The sequence below is a fragment of the Plodia interpunctella genome, chromosome 1 (assembly GCF_027563975.2).
Source record: "Plodia interpunctella isolate USDA-ARS_2022_Savannah chromosome 1, ilPloInte3.2, whole genome shotgun sequence".
Lineage (NCBI taxonomy): Eukaryota > Metazoa > Arthropoda > Insecta > Lepidoptera > Pyralidae > Plodia > Plodia interpunctella.
The window spans coordinates 4,286,627-4,312,709 of NC_071294.1; the positions used below are offsets into that span (position 1 = coordinate 4,286,627).

At 36.5% G+C, this 26,083-nt stretch overlaps 3 protein-coding genes across 4 annotated transcripts in view; all 3 read left to right on the forward strand.

The window, feature by feature from the left end:
- The first annotated feature begins 432 nt into the window (after positions 1-432).
- On the forward strand, positions 433-20,089 carry LOC128671207 (venom dipeptidyl peptidase 4-like). The gene is made up of 13 exons (XM_053747518.2): positions 433-614; positions 8,348-8,510; positions 9,718-9,812; positions 11,190-11,267; positions 12,857-12,909; positions 13,810-14,000; positions 15,083-15,252; positions 15,752-16,399; positions 16,542-16,770; positions 17,022-17,172; positions 17,584-17,744; positions 18,094-18,299; positions 19,496-20,089. The coding sequence occupies exons 1-13, from the start codon at positions 612-614 to the stop codon at positions 19,586-19,588; spliced, it is 2,241 nt and encodes a 746-aa protein (XP_053603493.1). The 5' UTR covers positions 433-611; the 3' UTR covers positions 19,589-20,089.
- Positions 20,090-20,241: 152 nt separating this feature from the next.
- Positions 20,242-23,077, forward strand: LOC128671212 (peroxisomal N(1)-acetyl-spermine/spermidine oxidase-like). Of its 2 annotated transcripts, XM_053747536.2 has the most exons (3): positions 20,242-20,644; positions 20,887-21,096; positions 21,393-23,077. In XM_053747536.2, the coding sequence occupies exons 1-3, from the start codon at positions 20,580-20,582 to the stop codon at positions 22,744-22,746; spliced, it is 1,629 nt and encodes a 542-aa protein (XP_053603511.1). In that variant the 5' UTR covers positions 20,242-20,579; the 3' UTR covers positions 22,747-23,077. The 2 variants fall into 2 exon arrangements, with proteins under 2 accessions (XP_053603511.1, XP_053603503.1); XM_053747528.2 differs by having other exon boundaries at positions 20,242-21,096.
- A 1,945-nt stretch (positions 23,078-25,022) lies between these two features.
- LOC128671200 (inactive dipeptidyl peptidase 10) overlaps positions 25,023-26,083 on the forward strand; it is an 85,010-nt gene continuing 83,949 nt past the window's right edge. Inside the window, exon 1 of the mRNA XM_053747505.2 lies at positions 25,023-25,722. The gene's annotated coding sequence lies outside the window, so the exon portion shown is untranslated. The remainder of the gene's footprint in view (positions 25,723-26,083) is intronic.

Consider the following 26,083-nt stretch of genomic DNA (forward strand, 5'->3'; position numbering starts at 1 on the left):
AGTGTCGTTTGCAAGCAAATAGATGGCCTCCTTGGAAACCCATAGGTACTCTAAGGAAGAAGTAAAATCAGGTATCCAGTGTATTGTGTATTATGAGCATCTCCGCAACGTGTGCAATCTTCTCATGGTGACTTACCAGCGGTAAAATAGTTTCAGGCTTATTTGGGTTAAGCACGCTCTAAGACATGTCATGAGTCTGCCGGAAGAAAATTTATTACAAGTTTTATGCGTTTTATATTTCTGTATTTTTGAATACTAACACAAATAAATGTCTTACATCTTATGATCAGATAAATAACTTTTATTGGACCCGTTATCTCAAGTTTCGACTAGTTACTGAACATTTTTTTTCTCTTAATTTGTGTTACGTGGGACTGTATACAACGTCCAAAATAATGATGTTTACGTCGTCGTCGGCGCACGAGCATTACCCGCACTAGAAGCGCAGTTCAGTCGCCAGCAGCGCGGCCCCGCGGTTTCTCGTGTTCGTGTAGCGTATTCGTGTAGCGTCCGCGAGTGTCGTGAGAGTTTCGTCACTGAGTGATGCCAGATTGGACCACTTAACTTCCATTGAGGGCTCGTCCTGGCGTCCTGTCACGTACACGCGTAAAATGGTGAGTGTTTGATGACATATATTTTTTAATTTATAATTCCAACTTATTTGTGATAGGAAAGAAAAAAAATCTGGACTAGATGTGTCACTGGAAGAGAGTCCCCTGGGAATTTTGGAAATTTTGAATCTGGCTATCAAATAACTCATCATTTCTTTATATCATCATCTTCATTTGGGGTCGACGTAGAATGTCTTCTCTCTACGCAATTCTCTATCAGCTGTCATGTTCACGTCTATGCCAAACAACTTTTCCATCCATCATACCATCCATCTCTTATTAGGTCTTCCCATTTTCATTTATCTTCCTCCTTTCGTTTATTCGTTAGTGTTCTCTTCCCTGCATAGTATAAAAAACAATCGCTTCCCGCTGTCTGTCTCTATGTAAATACCTGTACTACATCTTTAAAACTGCGCTACGGATTTTGATGCGGTTTTTAAAATAGATTATTCAAATGGAAGGTTTAATTTATTATTATTTTACCCGAGCGAAGACGGGACGGGCCGCTAGTAATAATATTGATTATCTCCAAACCTAGTCAGTCTACTGCTTCTACCACGGAATGATAAACTCTTATTTTTCCGTGGCTTCTACTCTAAAATATAAGTATACTGGCGCGTAATTTATGATCTTCACACATTTTATACCCTGTCCATTATTATCACCATATCTAGCGCGAGTAAATCTTATTTAGATACTAATGTACATTTTGATATTAAGATGTTAGTTTCGTCCTCCAAAAACTTCTATAGCTAGTGTTTGGTACTATTTATCCTAAAATTCCAGCTTTTATTCGACCCGTGTACTAAATTTCATTGACATCCATCCAGTAGATTTTGCGTCATTGAGAAATTGATTCACTGAATCATTGGCATTGATATGTATACAACTGCATTCAATTTTAAACTTTGTCACATTGGAATAAAAACCGGTGTGTTAAGTGTTTACACATGAATGCACGTGACTGTACATACTATAATTAGGTACTACTTAGTAGCTAAGGTTAGTGGGTGCTAATTTGAAAAGACTCCAAATTAGAAAGGAACGTGCGATGCGGCTGCGCATCTTTTAGTGTTTTTCGCCACTTCAATAACTACTAAGTAGTTAACTACTTACTTGTTTAACAAACAGCTATTGAAATCGTTATCAAGCTTAGATTCAAAATTAACATAATCTCCGATATCAATAGTACACAACTTAGGATTTCTTGAAATTTTGTATACATGTATAGTTTGAAGTATGGGGAAGGTCATATGGTACCTTTCATCCCGGAAAATTACCGCGGGCGAAGCCGCGGGAAAAAGCTAGTAATGTATAAATCTGTATGGTATTTCATCAGGATTTCATTTATTTATTTCAGCTGCAAATAAATTTACTTTATCAATAAATATTCAATATATATTTTTATGACAAACATATCAAATATAAATAATGTTGTGTCGAATACTAAAACCAATAACTTTTTGACGTCATTGTAATTCCCAAGTCCCAAGATACGATGTGAATTTTAATGAGTCATTTTTGTTTTACGTTTTAAAATTCATTATTATTTCTTGATTTAGGGTTGGTTTGCGTAATATTTTATTTTAAAAAACTGAATTTTATCAGAAGTATTCACAGGTATTCACATCAATCCAAATCAACACTAATAAATAAAATTAAAGTCTGTCTGTAATTTCAAAATAACTGCATTTTTTAAATTGCATATTAGGTACGTATTATTAACCCATTATCTAAATATTTTATATATTTTTGTCTATTATATAGGCTTTACTTTACTCATATATTAATAAATAATAGACGATAATCTTACAACATCGATTAAAATAGGAAAAAGTTTCTTAGAATTCCTCATTCCATTGAATGTAGGCATTAGATATAGTCATAATTGTTATGTAGGATAAGCCTTGGCTGAGTAATTATCACTGTAAGCTAGCAGTCTAGCACCTTCAGAACTTAGATCATTGCGCGTGCCACGACTCACACTTACCCAGATTTTATTGGAATTTTACTTCGCATTGATCTACATTTATCGCACCTAAAGTTTCCGTTATTTTACATAAGTTATATTACCCTGATTTGTTTGTTACATAACTAGTCTACCTGCCTCGATACAATTTTATTAATAAATTGAGATTATGGGCTTAGTTAGTTAGTAAACGCAGCTCAAAGTGCTACCACGTTGCTATTGCAATTTTCTACTATGAAGCTACCTCTGGTTCATATATATAATTGTATAATTTGTTAACAGTGTAATGTAGTACAGTTTATATACGACAAGTTAAACTTCAAGTCAAGTAAGATGCATGCCAATGATCTGATATCGTAGTCGTATCGTAGTGATAAGTGGAGAAAAAATAGGAAAGCGATCTTTGGGCTCCCATGCTAAATGGCTGAGGAAGAAACAGGTGAGAGGGCATGCGATTGTCATGGTTCTCGTTGTGAAAATTACATTTCTACTCTTATTTTGGTAGTATCTAGTAGATTTATATCTTCACAAAACTAGTTTTTGTTTATTTTCACTAAAATATGCATGCAAATTTGAAAGTAGGATTACTTAATTTCGTGCCATTTTTGTTTTTGGTAAAAATAATAACGCAACAGAAAAATCCGATAATACTTTAATGAAAAAAAAAGGTAAACAAAAACCACAAACAACAATAATGTATCATAAAATTATTATATCTATCTGTGTACTGCAATGATTTAAGTACTTATTGTTAGAAAATGCATGTAAATTATATGCTACTTTCTCTGGATGTCTATTCCGTTACGACTCATTAATATTTGAACAAAGAGAGAACCGGCAATTACAGCCTGTCCAATTCCGAGATATGATCTGGATTTAAACGGATAGTAAACACGAAACTGCATCGCATTCCTATCAGCTTACCATAGTCAATTCATCATCGATCTTGAATAATGTTTATGATACAAATGTACTTATTAATAATAATTTACCCATTCAGATGGGCCAGTAAAAAGACAGAAGGTAAGTAAGGTCCAACATTTCTCATTATATGGGCCGCATGTTCGACTGCTTAGTTGTCAAAATAAACCCCGAGCAGAGTTCTCCAGCGCAGGAATATCAAGACTCGACCCCAAACGAAATGATACTTATAGCAGATGATGATAAGAGGATAGAGTACTGGAAATAGTGGCAAATACACTTTAATGCACCATAAGCTTCGAGATTTTGAAAAAAAAGAGATATAGCCCGCCGTCACATCAGTGACTCTGCGTCACATCAGTGAATATTCCGTCGCTGATAATGATCAGACAGCCGTACTTGCTTACTATAAAAGGAAACCTGCATTTTTGTTGTAACATAATGTTCAGTTATAATTCAAAAAACTTATATATTTATTTTATGTAACTGTGTTTTAAACTGAAGCATAAATAATGGCATTTCATAAATAATTTGTATAGTCACATATTTTTTATTAACAAGTAAGTATTTAATTTAAACTGACTTGCCTCTGGCTATATATTTGGGTTTTTTATTAATGACATTGAGTTTCGACGCGTAATGTTGTATTATTATGCGATCCACGCATATATAAGTACTTCAATATTTATGAACCTGCAGTGACATAGTTTTGTATATCTCAAGTATAGCTCCTGTCCTGTTTTTGTATTCACATTGTTAGAACAAAACAAAGCGGAATAAAACAATAAAGTAACTTCATATGCGAGCAGTTCCTGTAGTCTGACATTATTATGCGCACCATACCTCTGTTGTCGTCCAGTGTTTGTTTTTTTATCACCTGCTCTATCTCTTCTGGGGTTTCATTGTTCTGAGTGAGAATTTTGGGTAGTGGGGTCTAGCCAAAGCATGACTTGATACAGAAAAGACCTGAGTTCCCACCCTAAGTTGTTAAAGTTTTATATTAGGTACATTTTTGAAGACTCGTCATTTCATATAAGGTTGCTAATTTTTTTCAGATTATTATTATTATTTAGTAGCCATATAAATAGTAAATAGGAAATCAATTAAAAGCTATATTTAACTTAGTAATTAACTAGTTTCGCTTACTATATATTAAAAAATATAGTAGTAAAACACAGAAAATATGTAAGATACTATTTTATATATGGCAACCTTAGATCAGTGTGAGAAAAACAGGATTGCATTATTGCGTAAAAATTTATCAAGTGCCCCTGATTTAGAGGACTCCAAGAGCTAGCCACTGATTTTGCGAAAAGTACCTGTATGGAATCATGTGAATGGGATAAGTCCACCGTTGTATGTACATATCTTATTTCATTTATGTATTTATTTTCGAGCAATAAAATTATTACAAACAAAATTCGTTTTGAAATAAAAAAATAGGATAGTACTAAGCAGATCGTTCTAAATAAAAACGCAGATTTTCGCAAAATTCTTTCTCTGTTGTGTAGAAATTTTCAATTTCGATGTGTAACCGGTCATTTTGACATGCACTCCAATGTTTTGCATTAATTTTGCATGCTGAAATCGATAAGGTCAACCCGCGATATATTTTATGTGAATTTCAACTGTAACCTTTTATTGCTGAGGCTAAACAGGAAAATGTACTAACAAATAATATAAAAAACCTAACAAATAGAATAATTTAAAAGTAAACTTCTATTGTTATCTACCACAATCGAAGAATAAAATGATTGTTAAATTGATTGATTAAAATTGACGCGTTAATGGCTAATTAGTTTCGTAAAAGTAACGACTGACACTAAATAACTATTAGGCAGTTTACAAAGCGTATAGATTAGAATGGTCAAGCTGATATGAATAAATAAATAAATAAATAAATATATTACGACAAATCACACAGATTGAGCTAGCCCCAAAGTAAGTTCGAGACTTGTGTTATGGGATACTAACTCAACGATACTGTATTTTATAACAAATACATATATAGATAAACATCCAAGACCCGGGCCAATCAGAAAAATATCATTTTCCATCATGACCCGACCGGGGATCGAACCCGGGACCTCTCGGTTCAGGGGCAAGCACTTTACCACTGCGCCACTGAGGTCAAATAAGTACAATTGACAGCCCTACCCAAATTCATTGTAAATTAATTCTTATTAGTACCGCGTCATAAAGATCCATGCAGGGTCACTTGACGTACAGTCGACTGTACAGTTGAGCACAGCCAACTCTTTCTATGTCACGATAATAATGGCGATTTTGAGTTATATTTGAGTAGGATGATTTCCTATTTGTACAATGAACATCTCTAATCGTGAATTTGATGTACAAAATATTGCATATTGCTTGACATTAATATATCTAGGGTTGAACTTATTCCGTAAACATGTAAGCGAGCTTAATACATCTTCGATTCGTGAATCAATTAATACGAAAGTTTTAAATCGAGACACATTAACCCTTAGTGCTCCTATATCCTTCTAATTTAAAATCCATGTTCTTGTCGATTAAGAATTCGCCACACCTCTCTATCTTCGTCTTTACTTTTAAAGTCTCGATACGACACGACGTCTGCCTTCTCTTGGCTAATCATTGTTCCCTTTCCATTTTTAAATTTCCGTCAATAGTCTTAGTTTTTCACCTACAATTTCCAGCATCTATTCCTATTAATATCCCAATTTAAATTAAATGTGTGTGTTATTAAAAAGGGTAATCGTTGTCCTTTTAAAAATAAAACTTTACGCATGGCAAGTGCTTGTGTAATATTATCAAGGTAAAATCCTTTCGCTCTTAGCGGGTTCATTAAATTACATAAATAGACTTGTTTTTGAAAGGCAGGAAAGACGTTGGCACCGGTAAGTAATTAATATAAACAGCTAAGCTGTTTATATGACAATGTTATCTGTCGTTTGTGTTGGAGGAGACTTAAATAGCAATTAAGATAGTAGACAATGCATATATTAAGTATGTATTGTATATCGACAGTCTATTTAGTCAGAATATGATGTCTATGAATTTTTTTATTCATTAGTAATTTCTCGTTATTATAGCGAAGCATCATGAAGAGCTAAAGTGAAAATCAAGGCCTGATTTCACCATCATACAGAGATTAACTGCACGAAGAAAGTCTTCACCGACTGAGTTTCTTGAGATGGATAAGTTGTTTTTGAGATGTGCTTAACATGAAATACTAAGCATAGAAAAAAACTACTGCTGTTTAGGTACGTGCGCTCTATAGTGGTCTGCCAATCAAGGATGTCGCATAGACCATGCGAAATGGACAAGATTTTTAAAGTATTTAAATACTAAAAGTTGGTTCTATAGTTTGCAGTTTTTTCTAAGATGTAGATTATAATATGGGTCACTACATAAAGGCTCATTTGCATTTAATACTCTTATCTCATATTCTGAGATGTAGATATTACGTTATCAAAGAATTGAATAGTCTAGCAGTTGTATCTATAACATGAGGGAGTCCAATTAGCTGAAACAACATAGGTTAGACAAGTTAGTTTGGAATAGGTATATCAGTAAATTTTAAAACCACACCATGACTTCTTTCTTAACACCGAAACTAAATCAATTTTTACTGACGACGTCGTTTATTCTCCATAAAAGTGGACTATACTTACTAACTTTATTTAATTCCGTGGTAGGTACTACGGCGAAGAGACAAGTTTTATTTTTCTGAGGGTGACGACCTTTTTTCATATAAAAACCTTCGTAAAAACCTGTTTAAAGGCATCAAGACGTACCTAAGGTCTGCCATTATCGTCTAACGGTAGTATCATTTATAACATAGATGCTTAATTGGTATTAAGTTATACGACATCGTCTTATTTGTATTTTTAAAGTGAAATTAACTTGACTAAATAGAGCATTAACGTGCGTGAGTTCTCACGAAGTTCACGTTCTAGGATGGTTTTTGAGATACGCTGTGAAATACAGACACAAATAGATTATCACGTTATTTTTATTTAGGTCTTTCGGTTATTTTCTTTTTTTTTTATCTTTCGATAATTTTCTTCACATAAGTATTCCATAGGTTTGACTTTGAATCTCTTTGCCACCCACATACTGCCAGATTGTCTCTTGTACTCTGGATTGTCTGCAGTTATCTTAGTGTCCTGCTAGTTTGTATGAAGTATTTTGTATAGTAGTGATATGGAATTTCATGCAAAGGAAATTGATACGGCGCTGTGTAGCAAAGGTCTTAGAGCAAATCTGGAGCATTTGTGTGGCGTAACAATATTTTGTAGCTACGCTCGGTTCCGGATTTAAATTGAATTCACTTAAGTTACAGTGTGTTCTTGAGTGAATTTACATTTTTTAAAATACCTACATAGGTACATAAACACACATATGACGATTATCATTCATTGTCTTTGATGCATGGGCAGACACCTTAGATTTTCAGTTGACTTCGATTTAGCTTTATAAATATATTTGCTAAGTATCATGAATATATTTATTCTATTAATTAAAATAAGTTTAAATAAAATAAATATATAATTTTATTTCACGCAACATACAAATCTATGGTCTGCGGGGAACTCGCGAAACATACGTACTTATATATTTTTCTTAATCATCAATATAATCAATATTATATACATAGATACAATCGCACAGTCACAAACTGAAATTGCTAAAATTAACACTCTGCCATGAGATTGCGTAGAGTAGTTTCGTATTTATCTACATATTACTCTAGCCTACTCTACATTAGAAAATACCTTGTCGCCGAACTCTCCGTCTAAGGGAAAAAGATGAAAACCTCTACAAATGTATGTATGGTACAAATAGCAACATTTTTCAGGCGGGAGCATTGCAGCAATTGGTACTTCTGCTTCTGCTGCTCAGCTGCAGCTCCGAGTCGTCGACCTTCAATCAGCTGGCTCTGAAGACCTTCAGTTTGGAAGAACTAATTCCCTTACAGCCCGAGTTCTATCCTGACCGACTCAACGTGCAATGGGTTTCAGGTTAGTCACACTATCAATGATCCAGTTTAAATCCAACGCGGGAAAGGGCGTCAAACTGGCACCCAAAAAATGGCCCAACTGGGGCCCAATTGGACCGGACTAAACCTTCATCCAGTTGGGCGCCTCTGGAGGGGCAATGTGGAAACTAAACTGCCACCTTTATTTTGTCAAGATATATTCAAATCAAGGTTGATTTGTATGGTTTATTAAAGGCAGGTAGGCGTGTGTATAGGTATATGTAGATTGCAAAGAACATAATAAAAGTAGTTCGCCCTGATTGTACTAAGTATATAAGGTACATAATTCTTTTCATAAATATCACGGCAATCCACGTGTCCTGCGAAATGTCATTGTAATAGTTAATTGTGTTGGAAGTAAGTAATAATTTATTAGGTGCATCAACTTTGATTTTCCTTGTCTCTTTCAAGTATCTATTACAAACATAGGTAGACGATTTGACTTGTTTGGGTTCAAATTTCACTCTTTACTAGTCTGTGGGTGCTAGGTTTCTGATACCTAACACCATACTCAGGCGTGAAAAGAATGGCTTTGTTGAAATGTTTACAAGTTATAAAAAAAAATGTTATTAAAAAATTATTTTGGTGACCTCTGTGACCTAAAACATCGTGAAGGAAAACATCGTGAGGAAACCTGCACACTTGTTGATTATTAAGTTGTGTGTGAAATGAAGAAGGCAATGGCAAATTACTCCATTAATAATGACAAGAAAGTGTGTTTCATTCCACGTAATGACCTCGTGGTCATTACGTAAGGGTCGTCCGTTAGCCATGAGGAATACGACTATGAAGAAGTGACCTATAAAGGTCATCATGCCGGATTGCTACACTGAAGTCCCTGGGTTCAATCCGGTCTGGTTACGATGGAAAATGATATTTTTCATATTCACCTGGGTTTTGGATGATTATCTATAATTATGTATATGTTATAAAATATAGCATAGTTGAGTTAGTATCCCATAAAAGTCTCAAATTTACTTTGAACTAATTAAATCTGTGTAGTTTGTCCTTATTATTTATTTATATAGATATACCTACCATTTCTACCTATATATGTATATTGTAGTATATCCGTGGTATCATGTGTGAGCTTTTTAGGGTTACGTGCAAAATATTAAAAAACGGAATCCTTATAGGTTTTGTTTGATCAGTATTTTTACGGTCTTTTTTATTTCTTTTTATAATTCCAGATACAGAATACGTACACAGAGAGCCAGGAAGAGGGATTTTGAAAAATAACGCGCTTCACCATACAGTCTCTACTGTTATAAGTGAGGAAGAATTGGTGAGTTAATTTGTAATAAATTACTTTGTAGCAATTCTCATACAGAAAAAAGTTATTCTTTTTAGAGTTCCGTACAAAAATGAAAAAAAACCGAACCCTTATAGAATCACTCGTATGCCACAGACAATTTGCTCAGGATCTTCTGGAATAAAAGTTTAGTAAACCTAGAATTCGATAAATTGTACGGAACCCTCTTCCGAGTAAACTCGCACTTGACCGGTTTTAAACTAATTCATTCTAATATACTACTAATTTTCAAGCTTATTAGGTATGCCATTCTCGTAGGTATTATTAATCATATCAAATATTTCAAATATCAATCTGTGTGAATATATCTCGAAACATTTAATTGAAATTATGAATTTATTAGTAAATTGATTAAAACAGTAGGTACTGTTTTAAATCTCTAGAGATGGGTTAGTGGTACCACTAATTAATAAAATATTATTGATCATCTTGTAATTTCTAACCAGTAGCCGGTCGCTATTATTTCAATGTCGAACGGTTGAACTTGACCCACAATCATGTCAACTAGACTGTGTCTACTACAGTGTTAAATATGTAAGAGCACGTATAGAGTATTTTTTACGGGTGCACCATCTGGTCGTTATTATAATAATTACGTGTGCATTGTCATGGAAACTGAACAGACGTGGAAAATTTCAGCTCTGTAGGACATGTGGAAGCAGATGAAAAAGACTCTTGTAAAATATATGGTGGCCGTTTCAGGATTGTTATAGGATTCCATAGCTTGATAATAGCGATAGCTCGGCTACCGGCTACACACGTGACAAGAGCGTAAACACTGCAATGATACGCGACATTTCGTATGTTTATAGGTTCATGAAAATATTCGATGAAAAAACTCAAGATATTATATCTATGCATACTTGGACAAAAGTCTTGTAGAAGCTATAGTGAATACTATTAAATGAGGAAACCACTTTTAGCGATAAGACCGCCAATTGTACTCACATTCATTCATTGATTCATTAAAGTAGATTCATTTCAGAGATTGTGGATCGCTCGCTATACTACGTGAACTAGTTACTAACTTTTTTTGTATAAAAATATACAATAATTAATATCCTCATAGCCCTGGAACGAGCTATCGTCATAAAGATGAATCATCAATTGATGGCGAATTATGATTAGTGGTTAAATATTTTTGACCCTGATCTTTAGTAATGACCATCGGTAGACCCGGTTTTCAAGTCATCTCACTGAATTCCGTTGAATATACAAAGATTTTATATTGTACAATAGTACACGCGAATTCACGCAATACTTCCTGAGAACAACTGGGACATTTCTTGTCCCAAACGTTACATAATACGCTTCTCAACCTGCATTAAAGTCACGTTTTAATTGTTGCAGTACGAACTACGTAGATACATACCAAATGCGTTCTCCAGCGACGGGAAGTATCTACTTTTGGCGTCGAATACCCAAAAGGTAAATTTTTTTATTACATTAATTTTATGAACTACTAGCCGAGTCACCGGCCGAGGAAATAAGGATTTTGTGATTTTTAGGTATGATTTTAAAAAACATCTTTATGTTTCCATCCATAATACAATTTTCATCAAAAACAGTCCAAAATGTAAAGTATGGAGATATACAACTATGCTAAGCGTCGTTGCTCAATTTCCATATTCCAGTTAATCTACAGTGGTTACTTTAGGCTAAAAGGATCATGACTGTAGTCAACATGACAATTTTTTAATGTAACCCATATTTCCAGACTATTTACCTCAAATATTTATAAACAAACAAATATTTATACGACGTCTACAGTTGAATTTTATTTTGAGTTGGAACAATGAAATGAAAAACAAGACGTATAAAAATACTCGTAGGTTACGAGTATTTTTATACGAACTCTGCAATTCGTAAATTCAATTCCACATTATAAAAGAAATAAAACAAACTGTTCACTTGACAAATATCTCTGGATATAAAATATTCAAATCTATGTATATATGGGTGAAACAGAGCATAGAAATATGCATGCGAGCACAAACCACCTCGATCTTACGATAATATTGACATTACAGCTCGTTTTATTGCATTCGGGTAAAACGAAACTAAATCATACTAAGCTGTTCGATAAAACGAGAATTATAGTTTTTGATTAGGAACATTGCATTTTAACAATAAATTAAAGTATCACACTTTCATAAATATTGATGTGTAAAAATCAACTCTAAAACCTGAACTAGTTATAGTACTAATAGTTTTTGAGTTAGACCGCGGACTGATGGACGGACATGGCGAAACTATTAGGGTTCCATGACTACGGAACCCTAAATATGACGAAGTTTTACTTTTTATAAGAAGAATTTAAGTATAAAAATATTCTTTAGTAAATATTATTGTAAAATGATGATACCTAAGTTATAGTAATGCCTACTTATTATATTGTTATTTTTAACCTTTAGATATCGGGTCATGGAAACAAAACAGACTATCTTTTCGCATACAATAACAATACTTGTGACATTTGACGTCAATTAGGTATTATTCATACTATGACCGCGTTTTAAGACCACTTTATTATTGCTTCAGGTAAGTACTATGAGAGGTATTTGTTATTTGAGTTCATTGAACCCAATATACAGTCTTGGAACTGAATTTGGGTAACGACCATTAAGTAATGTTGTTGTTTGCAACCTACACAAAGGTGCAAATGGTGCGATGTCGTTTAATAACAATACGGAATCCATTTGTTTTTATTTTAATTTTAAATTCTGTTTTATTGCATAAACTATTGTTTATTACTCTTTAAATGGAACATGTATTTCTAATAATTTTAAACTAATATTTTTTATTAAATAACTATTTTCCAGGAAACATATGAGAAATCCAAGGGTACAGTCAAAATCACACCAATATAAATAGTCATTTAAATGTATCAATACTACCTAATTTACGGAAGACTGTTTATGGTGTCAATATCATTGGCCTCTTGTCAAAAAGACAAAAGCCTGCAGCCCATAACTAGAATAAACTGTAAACCATAACTGTTGTCTGTTGGTTCACAGGTGTACCGGTACTCCACTCTCGCTGACTACTCCATATACAACCTTGAAGACAAGTGAGTCTTTGTAGTTTCTTTCACTCGTGTTATATTATTGTTTATAAGTTTCACGTGCGTTATGTATGTAAATGTGAACATGAAACAGTGCCTATGAAAAGTTTGCCCTTGGCTTTACCCTGTTATACCTCACATTTTTTCGTATATAAGTACCTAAGTATAATTATTACACAATTCTAGCATTAATTTCGCCATCTGTTTCAAACTCAAAGTTATTTATTGAATAATTTATTTGTACTCGCAAACCAAAGCTAAAACAGAGGAGGAACCATTGCACCATTGCATGGAAATCATAATATTAATAGAAACTAGTTGGAGACCAGTGCTAGTTGGAAACATAGTCTACATTATGGCTCGCGGGGCTGCGTGCAACAGCTAGTAGCTTGTCAATCTAGCTATCATTACAGGGAAAAACTAAAATTTTAAAAAATACCAGACTTTAAATCTTCAGAGATGCATGCGTTCGAAAATACAAGCAAAAATCTCCAGCTTATATTAATTGTCATCGGTACGGTGGGCTGCAAAAGTCCTTATATATATACTTTTGTCACTTACTGTACATTGCGAATGTCATTAAAACTAACGTGAGATATTGTGAAAATACAAGTCACTAACGAACGTGTAATTATCGACAAAAAAGTCGACTATCGTTTCAGTCTACACAATAAAGTTCATAACCACACTTGAGTGGTCCGTATTTTCATTAACAACTTCTAATTTTAGTAGTTAGTTAATAACCTCTTTTTCTATTTTCCTTTCAAATGTCCTCTTATGATTCTGTTGGAAGATATAAAATTTGGAATTTGTACTTACTTTCCTGTTTACTGTCTGTCTATTTTTCGTAACTCTGTCTGTCTACAAATTGTTAAATAAATGACCACTTTGCGAATTGCGTTTCAGATCTGTGAAAAAACTTAGCAGAGGTCCTTTAGCGGCAGTGGAATGGAGCAAGAAGGGAGCCCTGGCTTATGTCAAAGACAACAATGTGTTTTTCGTGGGCGACCCGACGCGGCCCGACGTGGTCACCGCGCTCACCACCGAGGGTGTGCCTGGAGAGATGTATTTCGGCATCACTGACTGGATATACGAAGGTATGTCCATTTTCAATTTGTTTGTGAAATGATCGTATGTCATATTAGATGAGATCTTTATGGAGATAATAGGCGGCAAATTGGAAAGAAATTTGGGAAGATTAATGTGCTTTTGACTGTACACTTACTTATCTATTTGTTATCTACGGTTTATGACTATTTTTTAACAACATTAAAAAAAACTCTGCTGAAAATCACTCTCATTGTTGATGTTTCTCTGTTTCATTTATACAGTTGAAGCCAGTTCATAGACCACGTAAAAATAAAAAGAAACCAATTAAAAATGAACTTTTTATTTTACGACCGATCACCTGCATGTCATAAATTATCTTTGAAAAAGCGGTTGTTATCGTAATTGCCTTGTATTATATCGATGGGAGGATATTATGTTGTGGTTCTATTTTAGGGCAGAAACGACATGCCACCTGATGCCATGTAAAATAAATCTGCTAAAATATCACGCTTAAAAATTCTGCGTTAATCTATCAGTAAAATTGCATTCCTATTCAGTTCCTACAAACCGCATGCGCACACAATAATGCAGCGTCGTGTGCGCTTGCGGCATGCAATAGTATGCAACTGAGAGGAGTATTTTGATATACAAATTAATTTTATTTGTTTATTCTTGTATCTATAGATACGTTGCCTAAATTTAAACATATCTATTATTCTGACTTTTAGACAACGAGGTTCTAAATAAAAATAACACAAAGTTTTTAGATACATTACCGACAGATGCGTAGATTTTATTTTATGGTATTTAAATAAGCATTGAGACCGGCCGTACTGAAAATTCATATATTTTTCAAAAATTAACTACTTCGAATATTTTTCAAAATTTCATACACGCCAACCGAACTGGCTAACCCATTATAATATAATTTTATCGGTAGGCTAAATTATGAGGATCAAATTAAAAAAAAATATTATAAACTAGCTACTGCTTGCGTAGTAAAAATTAGTCTACATCTCGACCCCTGTCAAAACTATTACTACTACACAAAAAGTCACTTTAATTTTTTAAGTCATTGCTCCATTTAGTTATTTTGGGAATGTGGTTTAAACGAGCATTTGGTTTTCAGAGGAAGTGTTCGGTGCAGCCGAAGCTTTGTGGTTTTCCCCCGACGGCACCTACCTAGCTGTGGCTTCTTTCAACGACACCAATGTCGAGTCAGCCGTGTACCCCTACTACGGGAACGCTTCCGACTTCTACTACCAGTACCCTGAGATGATCGAGTTCAAATACCCCAAGGTATGAGTAAATCACGGAGATTCATTAATCTTTTTTTCGTGATATTGAAATTTCAAGTTATGGCATCTTTGGAGCAATGTTATCGTGTCGCTAAATTGTCAAAATATATTATGTGAAGTCATTAGCAACTCTATCGTACGTATGTACATAAGGAACTTACCATACAAATGTTTACAATAGTGTAACGTACGATTTTCATTCTCGAAAATATTCGTCCTAGCCTTACTGAGTTTTTTAACCAATTAAAATGCCATGCAAGGAGCATTACTATAGCAGCTGGAAATCACCTCTTTTCTTGGTTTCTAATGATGCTCGATGTGTATGTGATTTACAAGTTAAGAATTTATTTGAATTAAAAAAAAAATACCTTTTAGAATTTTTTTTTATTAGCCTAAAGATGAGAAACACTAGAGACACTAGACAAAAGCCTTCCTCTTACTTTTCGATCCACCACTATAGGTTATAAGTAGGTACATTATATTGAATTCACTCCTGTCAGGCAGGTCGCGTCAACCCCGTCGTTGGTCTTCGAGTCTACAAGGTGGATGACCTCACGTGCGCACCCCGGAGCATCCCAGCACCAGTTGATGTCGTCGGAGTTGACCACATCCTGGGCCGAGTGAACTGGGCCACCGACCACAACCTGGTCGTGTTGTGGCTGAACAGGCGACAAAGCGTCAGCATCTTGGTCAACTGCGACTTGAGAGTGGACGAATGCACGCTATTAAAGGAGCACACTGAACCAAACGGTTGGATTGACATACAAACGGCATTTTACAATTCGAACGGGACGAAGTTGGTCGAGATTCAACATTTATACAATGGAGAATCGAGGTTTCCACATGTGGCTCGATTCGACTTCGATACGACTACTACAGAAGATTTGAGTCCTGGAAATGCGACGGTTTTGGAACTGCTGGGTTGGAACGAACCGTCCGACACTGTGTATTACATAGCGGCCCCCGGAAACGAACCCTGGGCCCGGCAGCTGTGGGCCACGGGGCCCGACGGGGCCGTGCGGTGCATTTCGTGTAAAGAGCCCTCATGTCAAAGTGTTGCCGCCAAGTTTTCGCCAGGAGCCAGTTTCGGTGTAGTCACTTGTAGCGCTACCAACAACCCTGCAAAATCATTCTTCTATCAATGCGTGGTAAGATAGGTATTTCTTATCAGATTTTATACAACTCGTCAAAAGACATCTTAAATACTAAAAAAATAATCTACATTTATAGAATACCTCTATAAAATGTCCTATTCTTTATTATTTTCAAAAATCTAAGTTGTTTTTCCAGGATGACGTATTTAGACTGGTAAAAGACAACACGAAGCTGTATCAAAAATTGAGGACATACAAACTTCCACTGCCTCTGTACAACACAATATATTTGGAGAAAGAACAAACCAACGCCAACATCAAACTCTTGTTGCCTCCAGACATTCAGCAGGGAAAGAAGTATCCAATGGTCTTGAGGGTGTATTCTGGACCTGGTACTGCGAGGGTGAAAAACGGATTTGATTTAGGTAGGTAAAGTACCCGCAATCCCATGGCAATTTCAGTATAAAAAGTATCATATGTGGTATTCCAGGTTATGCCATGTAGATTTTGCGCCACAAATATACAAGTACATTCAAGTACATAAATATAAAAGTACACATAAGTATCCAAACTTGCTCATTTATAATAAATGCGAGACACGAGGTCGTGACTTAGTATGTATATTTTTTATTGTCGTTTAATTAAAGTATACTGTATAATATTCATTCGTTTTCAGAGTACTACCACTTGTATTTGTCTACAAACCGGAGTTTCATAATAGCTGCGATAGATGTACGCGGTTCTGGTGTGCTGGGCACGGAGGCTATGCACGCGGTCAACGACGCGCTGGGCACTGTCGAAATTACTGACACGCTTTCAGCCATCAAGTAAGTGAACTAGTTTCATTATAGCCTCATCCCATTTCATATAACGTCATCCATATCATACGAATTTTGAAAATCCTCACTGCAAACCTCAAAGAGTAGTCAATGACGACCGGTCATGTTTATTTTATTAGGGTCCAGTAATTTAGGGCCACATTTTTATATGTACAGTCAACAGCACATCGAGTTACGCTGCATGAACCTCTATGGCGCGATAATAGCGGCGAGTTTGCAATGAATATGGGTAGGTTGATGCTGTTGACTGCACCATCTTATTTAAAAATTTATGTTTACATGGAAACCTGCATATAAAAATATTTTTTGTAAATCGAGCCAGTTCTTAACATTAATGCCATTAAATTTTGATCATCAGATTCAGCCCGTGTATTGCTGATTATAATTCTTTACTGGCAGGACCCTCCTGAAGATGTACCCGTTCATCGACCCCAAGCGCGTGGGTGTGTGGGGCTGGAGTTACGGCGGATATGCGACCACCATGATGCTGATCAAGGATACCGAGAACCTACTCGCGTGTGGCGCCGCCATCGCTCCTGTCACTTCTTGGCTTTACTACGGTACGTTTTCGTCAAAGACAATAAAAAAGAACTATAGGCTTTGTTAGCGTAGCCACGTGAGATGAAACCTGGCAGGTCACTGGTTGCCTTTGGAAAACTTAGCACGCGACGAAGGCCAAAAGATGTTAGCGCTCTGGCGTGTTTCTTCTCGTGTATATTTAATACTATTATTTACTAGTGGCTTATCCCGGCTTCATTCGAGTAAAACCATAATAAATTATACATCTGTACTTTGTTCAGGAATCAAAATATATTGGTGAAAACCGTACAACAATCCGTCTGGTAGTTTTTGACGTTATCTTGTTCATATCGATCTTTTTATAATATACATATAAGGATTTTATTACAGACACTATATACACAGAGCGGTACATGGACACGCCTCAAGCCAACCCCGTGGGCTACCAACAATCAGACGTGCTGGCTATGGCGGAGAAGCTGAGGAACCGTAAATACCTGCTAGTCCATGGCACAGGAGACGATAATGTTCATTACCAGCACAGCCTGCAGCTGGCTAAGAAGTTGCAGCACGCCGATATTGCTTTCCAGCAAGTGGTAAGATTTCGTTTCATTAGGGGAGGATATTAGGAGGACCCATAACCGAAAAGCACGCATAATCGGAGATGAAAGAAGAAAGCGAATATATAGGATATTCGTTTTCTTCTTTCATCTTATCTACTGTATAATTTAAAATGATTAAGTGACATAAATTACAAGGACATATTATGAATTGAAAATAGAATTTTGAGTTCTGTGGTACCAACAAGGAACATACTGATACATACATAGTATAAGATACTAATACGATACGATAAAATTGTTATAAGTAACTAATGCACCTATAGTTGTTCTTTGATTTTCAACATTCTTGCCGTTAATTTTCATTATCAAACTAGGGAGACGACCGAAATTTATCTCGGTTTTCCGGTTTGTTTCGCATCCGTTGAGCGTTGGAGCTCAGGATCCGCTTTCTTAATCTTTCCTACTTCCAATAGAGTTACAAAAGTAGTATTATACGTGAACTCCACTAGTAGTAACATAGTTACTTACATTACTTAACCAGCATAGAACTAGGCTGATACTGGTTTGAAACGAACTTAGTCCTAAGTTGAATGCACATGTTCTGGTAATTGCGTCGCATGTTGTGCGACATGACAGTAGTCGCATCGCGTACGACATATACCGTACATGAATGCTTGTAGTATGTATATTATAGTTCAGTATGACGTCTTTATCTCGTATGGGGCTAACAGAACCAAGAGCCGCAAAGCGCGTTTAACGAGATAGTGGACTTATTGGTGGAAATAAAATTCAAAAACCGCAACAGATTGTTAACCTATCACCTGTTTCCCTTGTTTGACTTGACAATTTGCGTGGAATGCAGCTGACACAATCTGTGTTTTTTTCGTTTCCACACCAGCATGGCAACTTGTACCTAATGAGATATACTATATGCCGCAAGTTGTAGTATATAATAATATTGAGGTCCCTTAATAAGGTCCCTTCCACCTTTTTATGGATGTGCAAATTGTTCATAGATCCGATGTGGGGCCTGATTGAGCAGTATCCAGGGAAATTCTTGTTTCCCTTTTATAGTCAGTTTGAAAATATAACTGGGTTTAGACATTTCAGTTATACAAATAATTTGAGGCCAACTCGTGCACAAATTTTTCAAAACTAAGGAGCAGATGAAACTACAAACATGCTACAAACGTGCTAATTAATAATAATGATATATTTTATGTTTCCAGAGCTACACCGATGAGAATCATTCCCTGCTTGGAGTCAGCAGACACTTCTACCATACCCTGGACAAATTCTGGACAGAATGCTTTTATTCATAATAAAGGCGCATCCCGAAATTGGGTGTAATAATAAATCAATTTAGAATCAAAACATTTTGCCCGATGTTATGAATTATTTAGCTAAATTCAGCTTTGGTCAACATATTGTGGAACGGTCCATGGACTGTAACTAAGCATATAAAATTTTCAGAAAAAAGAACTATAGGTCCAAAGACTTATATAAGTCTGTGGTTATCCCTTTTTATTGAATTTTACACTAGATTTTTATCTGGAACAGTTGACGAGATCTGACAATAATAATCTTTTTCGCTATTTTTAATGGAAATGGAAATACTCTGCTTGATTATTATTGAAAGTGTTTAATTTCTAATTTGAATCTATGATTTATTGATCTCCTAAAAACAACAACAATATCGGGTGAATAGTAAAAATGCATTAATCAATTTGGTGCATCAACGATGTCCCTCAAATGAGCTTTGAGCGATGTACATAATGTTTGAGTCGTAATATTTAAGCATAATAAATATATTTATAATTTTAGTATTATTTTTGTTCCGAAATATTCAATCACAAAGTTTCAATAAGAGAAGAAAATAAAATGTACTTAATTGTATTTAAAATAAGTTTACGAACGATAGACACCCTGTTGATAATTTATCATCTAGTGTGTGAAATGGACTTGGCAATAGCACACCACTTAAATAGTCAGTATTGCCAAGAGAGTCTTTTTGTGTGTTTCATTCCACTTAATGACCACGGCTCTCAGTCATGAGAAATACGACTGTAAGAAGTATGGACTAAATATTTAGAATAAATCCTTCGCATAGTCTCCTAGACTTTTAAGAAAAGGCGAGTTTCTTCACCTTTGTTATTTTTCTCTTCGAGGCATTGTTTTTTTCCATGTTTTTTACTTCTAATGAAATCTCCTGTCATAGTAATGTCAAGACAAATAGTGTATTTTTCATTCGGTAAAATGTTGTAATTTGGTAAATTAATGTGTCCGTAGAAATTATTGTTTTTTTGAATTCATATGAAATTAATAAGTGGCGTAATCTCGGTTATTACTCGAAGATGGCCGAGATTACTAACACGATGGTAAGTTTGAACTATAGTTACCTGTGTATATATTTTTTCAAATCAGTTTGTTCAGTATATTTGAGAAAGTATACTTTTAAGTTACAAGATTTTTTAAATACTGGCCAGATTTCCGTAGCAATATCCGTTTATTTAAGCCTTAGTTTATGTGCCGCCTACCTGTTCATAAACCTGACTTATAAATATAACAATAATTCTTTCAACATCAACCTTCTAAATTACTTGATAATTGTGATTGTTAGTTACACGACCGAGAAAGCTCCAGCAGTGTACGACTGCTCGGTGGACTTGGAAGACCGTGGGTTGTGCGCGGTGGCGCCCATGGACCCGGAGAAATGTTTCCCCGAGCCCCGCGTGGTCATAGTCGGGGCGGGCATGGCGGGGCTCTCCGCGGCCGCCAGGCTGTCTCAACGCGGCATTAACAATATCACGGTGCTCGAGGCTTACGAAAGGTAATTCTGATGCGATTTGAAAAGTGTTACCTCGAGCCCCGTGTGGTCATACTCGTAGGAGCCGGCATTGCACTCCAGATGACGAAATTATGCCATTTTAGGCCATATTTTGACTGTTCCTCTCTTCAATAATGCATAACGCCCAACAGGGTTTGTATTGTACCTATTTGTAGAAAATCTGTAGTACAATATGGATTGGAGTTGCAATAAATGATTTGAATTGAATTTCATTTCATTAAGTTATTTGTGTGCAATAGTACTACAATTTTATCTACATAAAATAATTTCAATTTCAGACCTGGGGGAAGGATTCATTCATGCTGGCTCGGCGACATTGTAGCAGAGCTCGGTTCGACCTGGAAACCGGATAATTGTTTCACTCATCCTGTGTATACGCTGTCGGCCACCGAGGACCCACCTCGCCCCGGAGTGCCCGGCGCGGAACACGCGCGAGGGCTCTTCAACAGGATTGTCACGGGAAATATGCCTTTTCCACCTACCGTCACGGCGTACCATAAATTTCGTCAAATCGAAGAGGAAGCTGCACAAATATATTGCCTTGGTGGGAACAAGCAACAGGGATCATTGATTAATTTCATGAGTCTCAGAATTCAACAAGAATTACACGAATATCCAACGGAGCAGCAACACGATGCCGCCAGGATTATGTTCGGGCTCGCGCACATGCTCAGTGCTCGCTGTGGAGACGACACTGCCATGCTGTGTGCTGATCATTGCGGCTGTTTCATGAACATGCCCGGGGGCGAGGTGCGCGTCCCGCTCGGATTAGTCGGCATACTTGCTCCATTATTGCGCCAAATTCCTGAAGGTTCCATACGATACTGCAAGCCTGTAGACTGTATTTATTGGGGAACCAGTCAGAAGTCAGGTTACAGAGCTACAGTCAAAGCAAATGATGGAGAAGAATTTCCTGCAGACTACGTTATCATAACAGTTTCTCTTGGCGTCCTACGAGCTAACTCAGTCAAGTTATTCTGCCCGGCTCTGCCAGCTTCGAAAATAGACGCAATGCGATGTCTTGGATATGGATATTGCAATAAAATATATCTAGAATATTGCAGGCCCTTTTGGTTTTGGCATAAAGGGAATTTGGATTTTAAATATTGTGTAAATAGTTTAGGTCGTTGCGACTGGACGAGTGGAATCACAGCTATACAACCTGTTCCCAATAGCAAACATGTCATGTGTGCTTGGGTCGTCGGTCAGGAAGCCTTGGCGATGGAGGGTCTTTGTGACAGGGACATAGCTGAAGGTATAACTTCCTTGCTTCGGTATTCCACAGGGAATGCGTGTATACCGTATCCTTGTACAATATTGCGATCACATTGGACATCTGATCCATTTTTCTGTGGTGCTTACTCCTACGACTGTAATTGTTCTGATGGCACTGCACAACGTGCCTTGGCCTGTCCTTTGCCAGGTCCGGGCGAACCGGTACCACCCATCTTGTTGTTTGCTGGAGAAGCTACGGTTCCGGGACATTTTGCGACCGTGTCGGGGGCTCGACTTAGTGGTGTACGTGAAGCAGAGCGTATTCTCCAGTTGACATTGAGATTTAAAGGTCCGCCACTACCTGAAGGCAAGAAGAAAAAGAAAAAAAAGAAAAAGAAGAAGAAAGAAGATGAATAGTTTTATTAAATAACATTAATAATTCTTATCTTTTACATGAAAAAAATTACATTTATATTTTCATATATAATAACAAGCAGATAAATTTCTCATTCGTTGCTATACAGAACTCATAAGTGTTCCGTTACTATATTGTACGTATCTTATCTGGAGCAAGTCCAGGTCTTGCCGTAAGTTTTGAAACTTGGGTAATAAGTACGTGAAATTTGTCGATGGTTTTCTGTTTAGATTATACACACCTAAGTAAATACACAAGTTTACATGTACAATAATGCGGTGTTCATCTAGTTCTACCAACAACTTGATGTACCTAATAAATTCATAGCTTTTATGTGACTTTTATTATTTAAATACTGCACAGTATAAAATAAAGTCCGGCGACTTTGTTACGCGTCTGTCTGTTTGTAATTTTAAATCATGGAACGGATTTTGATGCAGTTTGTCATAGTTTATTCATACATAAATGACCACGTGCGAAGCCGGGCTAGTTCGCTAGTATAATAAAAAGAGTTCTGATGATCGATTAATTGAAACACAAATATTAAGAATTGTCAAACCCGGGCAGTGGTCCAACTAGTGGACCATATGTGAACTAAGGGCTTAAAAATAATAGGACCACAGCATCTTTTGAGTGTTCTGTGGTCCAATTTGCAATGAGTTTCAAGTAGATATTACCTAGACAACATTTAAAACATTTGCTTGGTAAAGGTTTAAGCAAACGTATCAGTATACGATTATAGTAAACGATCGGTTTGATTGGACTCTGCGACAGCAATTTTTTACGAGCTCAGTCTACACTGTCCCCATTAATTGCAATTAGCGTTTTTAGACCTCCATTAAGGTTCTTTTATGGACTCAGAATGGAGCTTAGCGAGCTTCATGTTTTGGAGAAGATTCTAAATATAGCCACCAAATCAATTTAGTAATTCATAACTATTAGTTACTAGCGGCCCGTCCCGACTTCGCTTGGGTAAAAATAGAATAAATTATACACCTCTGGAACCTTCCTCTGGAATCACACTATCTATTGGTAAAACCTCAGTCGTTTTTGAGTTTATCGCTGACAGACAGAGACGCGGCAGAGGACGTTGTTTTATAATATGTAAGGATGGTGGAAGGATACGGGACGCTTGAGGGATAAAAACTTGGCCAGCTAAGGTGCAACAGCAGAATTCCTGAAGAGATTTTTTACTAATGACAAGAACTTAGCAGTTTTCTACCAGCATAAGCGTAGGGATTGATTGGTATTCAAATGGTGCATGAATCTTTGGCGTATAAACTTATTACATAAAGTATCTATTCTGTCGGCTCGCAACAATTGATGATTTCAGGAAGCCATCAAGACGTTGGTATTCGTATAAAAGATCGTATACATTCATTGGAACTATGCTATGATGAATGATGTCCAGTGAGCTGAGATGAAAGCATACTTAAGGGTTGACAAATGCACGATACAACAAGCGTAACGGAAACAGATGATGACGTGGCAAACCATCATTATAAATATAGGTGTTGATAGAATATTCAAATTGCGTATTTGTAAATTGTAGGTGTGTGTTCAGGATTGATGTTGCATTGGCAACCAACAAAAAAAATGTAATTTTGAATTCCATAATGTAAAATATTTTTTCACAATCATAGATACAAATATTCCCGCCGATTATAATATGAAAATTGATTTTTATTTTTATTGTAAATTTGAAAAAAGTCAATACAATTTTATTGAACTACATCATAGTTTTATTTATTGCTGATCAAAGAATTTGGCCAGTATGCGAAGTTCTACGGGTCATCTGTGAAATGGTTGTGTATGGATGGGTTATGGACGGTTTTTTTATCTATTTTCATTTTTCTTTTATTTTTAAATAGTTTTTTTGTAGGTAGCAGATTACAGAACTATGCTAAATTCAACCATTAGGTACCTACCCACAGAACGACACATCTCAGTGACTGCAATAGAATTTGATTCGCGTGCGTGGTACCTATTCGTAGAAGTTGTTTCATTATTTCAGCACAATTTATTCAGCATAAGTTACATAAGTACTGAAACTCATATAGTTTCACCTCTTCGGGTGAAGGAAAATATAAAACTACAGTAAAACCTAGTCGCGGCGGCTTCGTCCTAACAAACTCAATCAGATTTATGTCACATTCACTTATATATATTTATGAAGTAATTTCACAACAAATCCAATCACCGAGATGGAGCCCAAAATGTTTCCTGTTTGGTTGGATGTTGGCTATTAAAAATATACCTACCTGGTAATAACAATTTTATGGGCCGAATACCTCGCAATCTCGTTTTAAACTTGGTGAGGTGTAATTAAAGTAAAATGTTTAATTTTTCATTGTGGTGGCTTAATGTGAAAACTGAAGATTGAGGGCATTAACACCGTCGCAATGTGACGGAGGCGACGCGGCGAGTCAGCGCGTCTCTGCAGATGCCTGCGGGAGCACGCAAGAAAGCGTCGAGACAGATGTGTGACGCAGCGCGCAGGACCGCGCCCCGCGCCGCGCGGTGCGTGCCCTCACCCCCGCGGCTCCCGACGGCTCCTGGCAGAATACATCGATTTCGCGTGGTGCGTGAACCCGCAACGAGTTCCCAGCCTCGCGGTAGGCAACTAGCGCGTGGCCGTGGTGGTGCAAGACTTGCGTGGCGCCGGTGCAGGCGGCGCGTGCTGCGTGCGGGCGGGGCGGGCGGCGGCCCGGGCGGCAGTCGCTCGGAGGCAAGCGGGCGGCTCGCGTCGCCCGAACATTCCCCTGTGCATCGCTGCAACGATATCTCGCGAACTAGCGCTGAGGTGCGCTAACCGCGACCACCTTGCGTTCTGCACTATTTTATATCCAAGTTTGTGCAATTTTCATTTATCTTTCCGCCAATTTTGGACGACATCGTCGCAGCTTTACGCTCGCACCTGCTTCTTAATGATCCTGGCTCAAGACGAGCCTCGAGCCGACGTTAATTGGGTACGACAGGTAAGCAAGCTACTTTGAAAAACAATTTATTTAAATTTTCTTGCATTTTTGTTTTATTAATTTCGAAAGCATGCGGCATTTAGTCTGAGTAGTTTGAAATAAAAATTGTAATTGCGTCGTTAGTATTGGGTCGAGTTTTGGAAGATATATCTAAAGCGAAAGACTTTTAAAATTTTAGTTTTCGAATACATGGAGTAAAAGCTGCGTTTCCCATGTCTTATAAAAGTTGTCACAAGGGTGAAGACAGCACTGGCTTGATGCCAAACGCCGACAGTAGCACACATCTTTCGGTCACAAAATATTTTTGAAATATCTTGGATAATGGATAATGTTGGGAAATCGTTAACGTCTCACCAAAGAT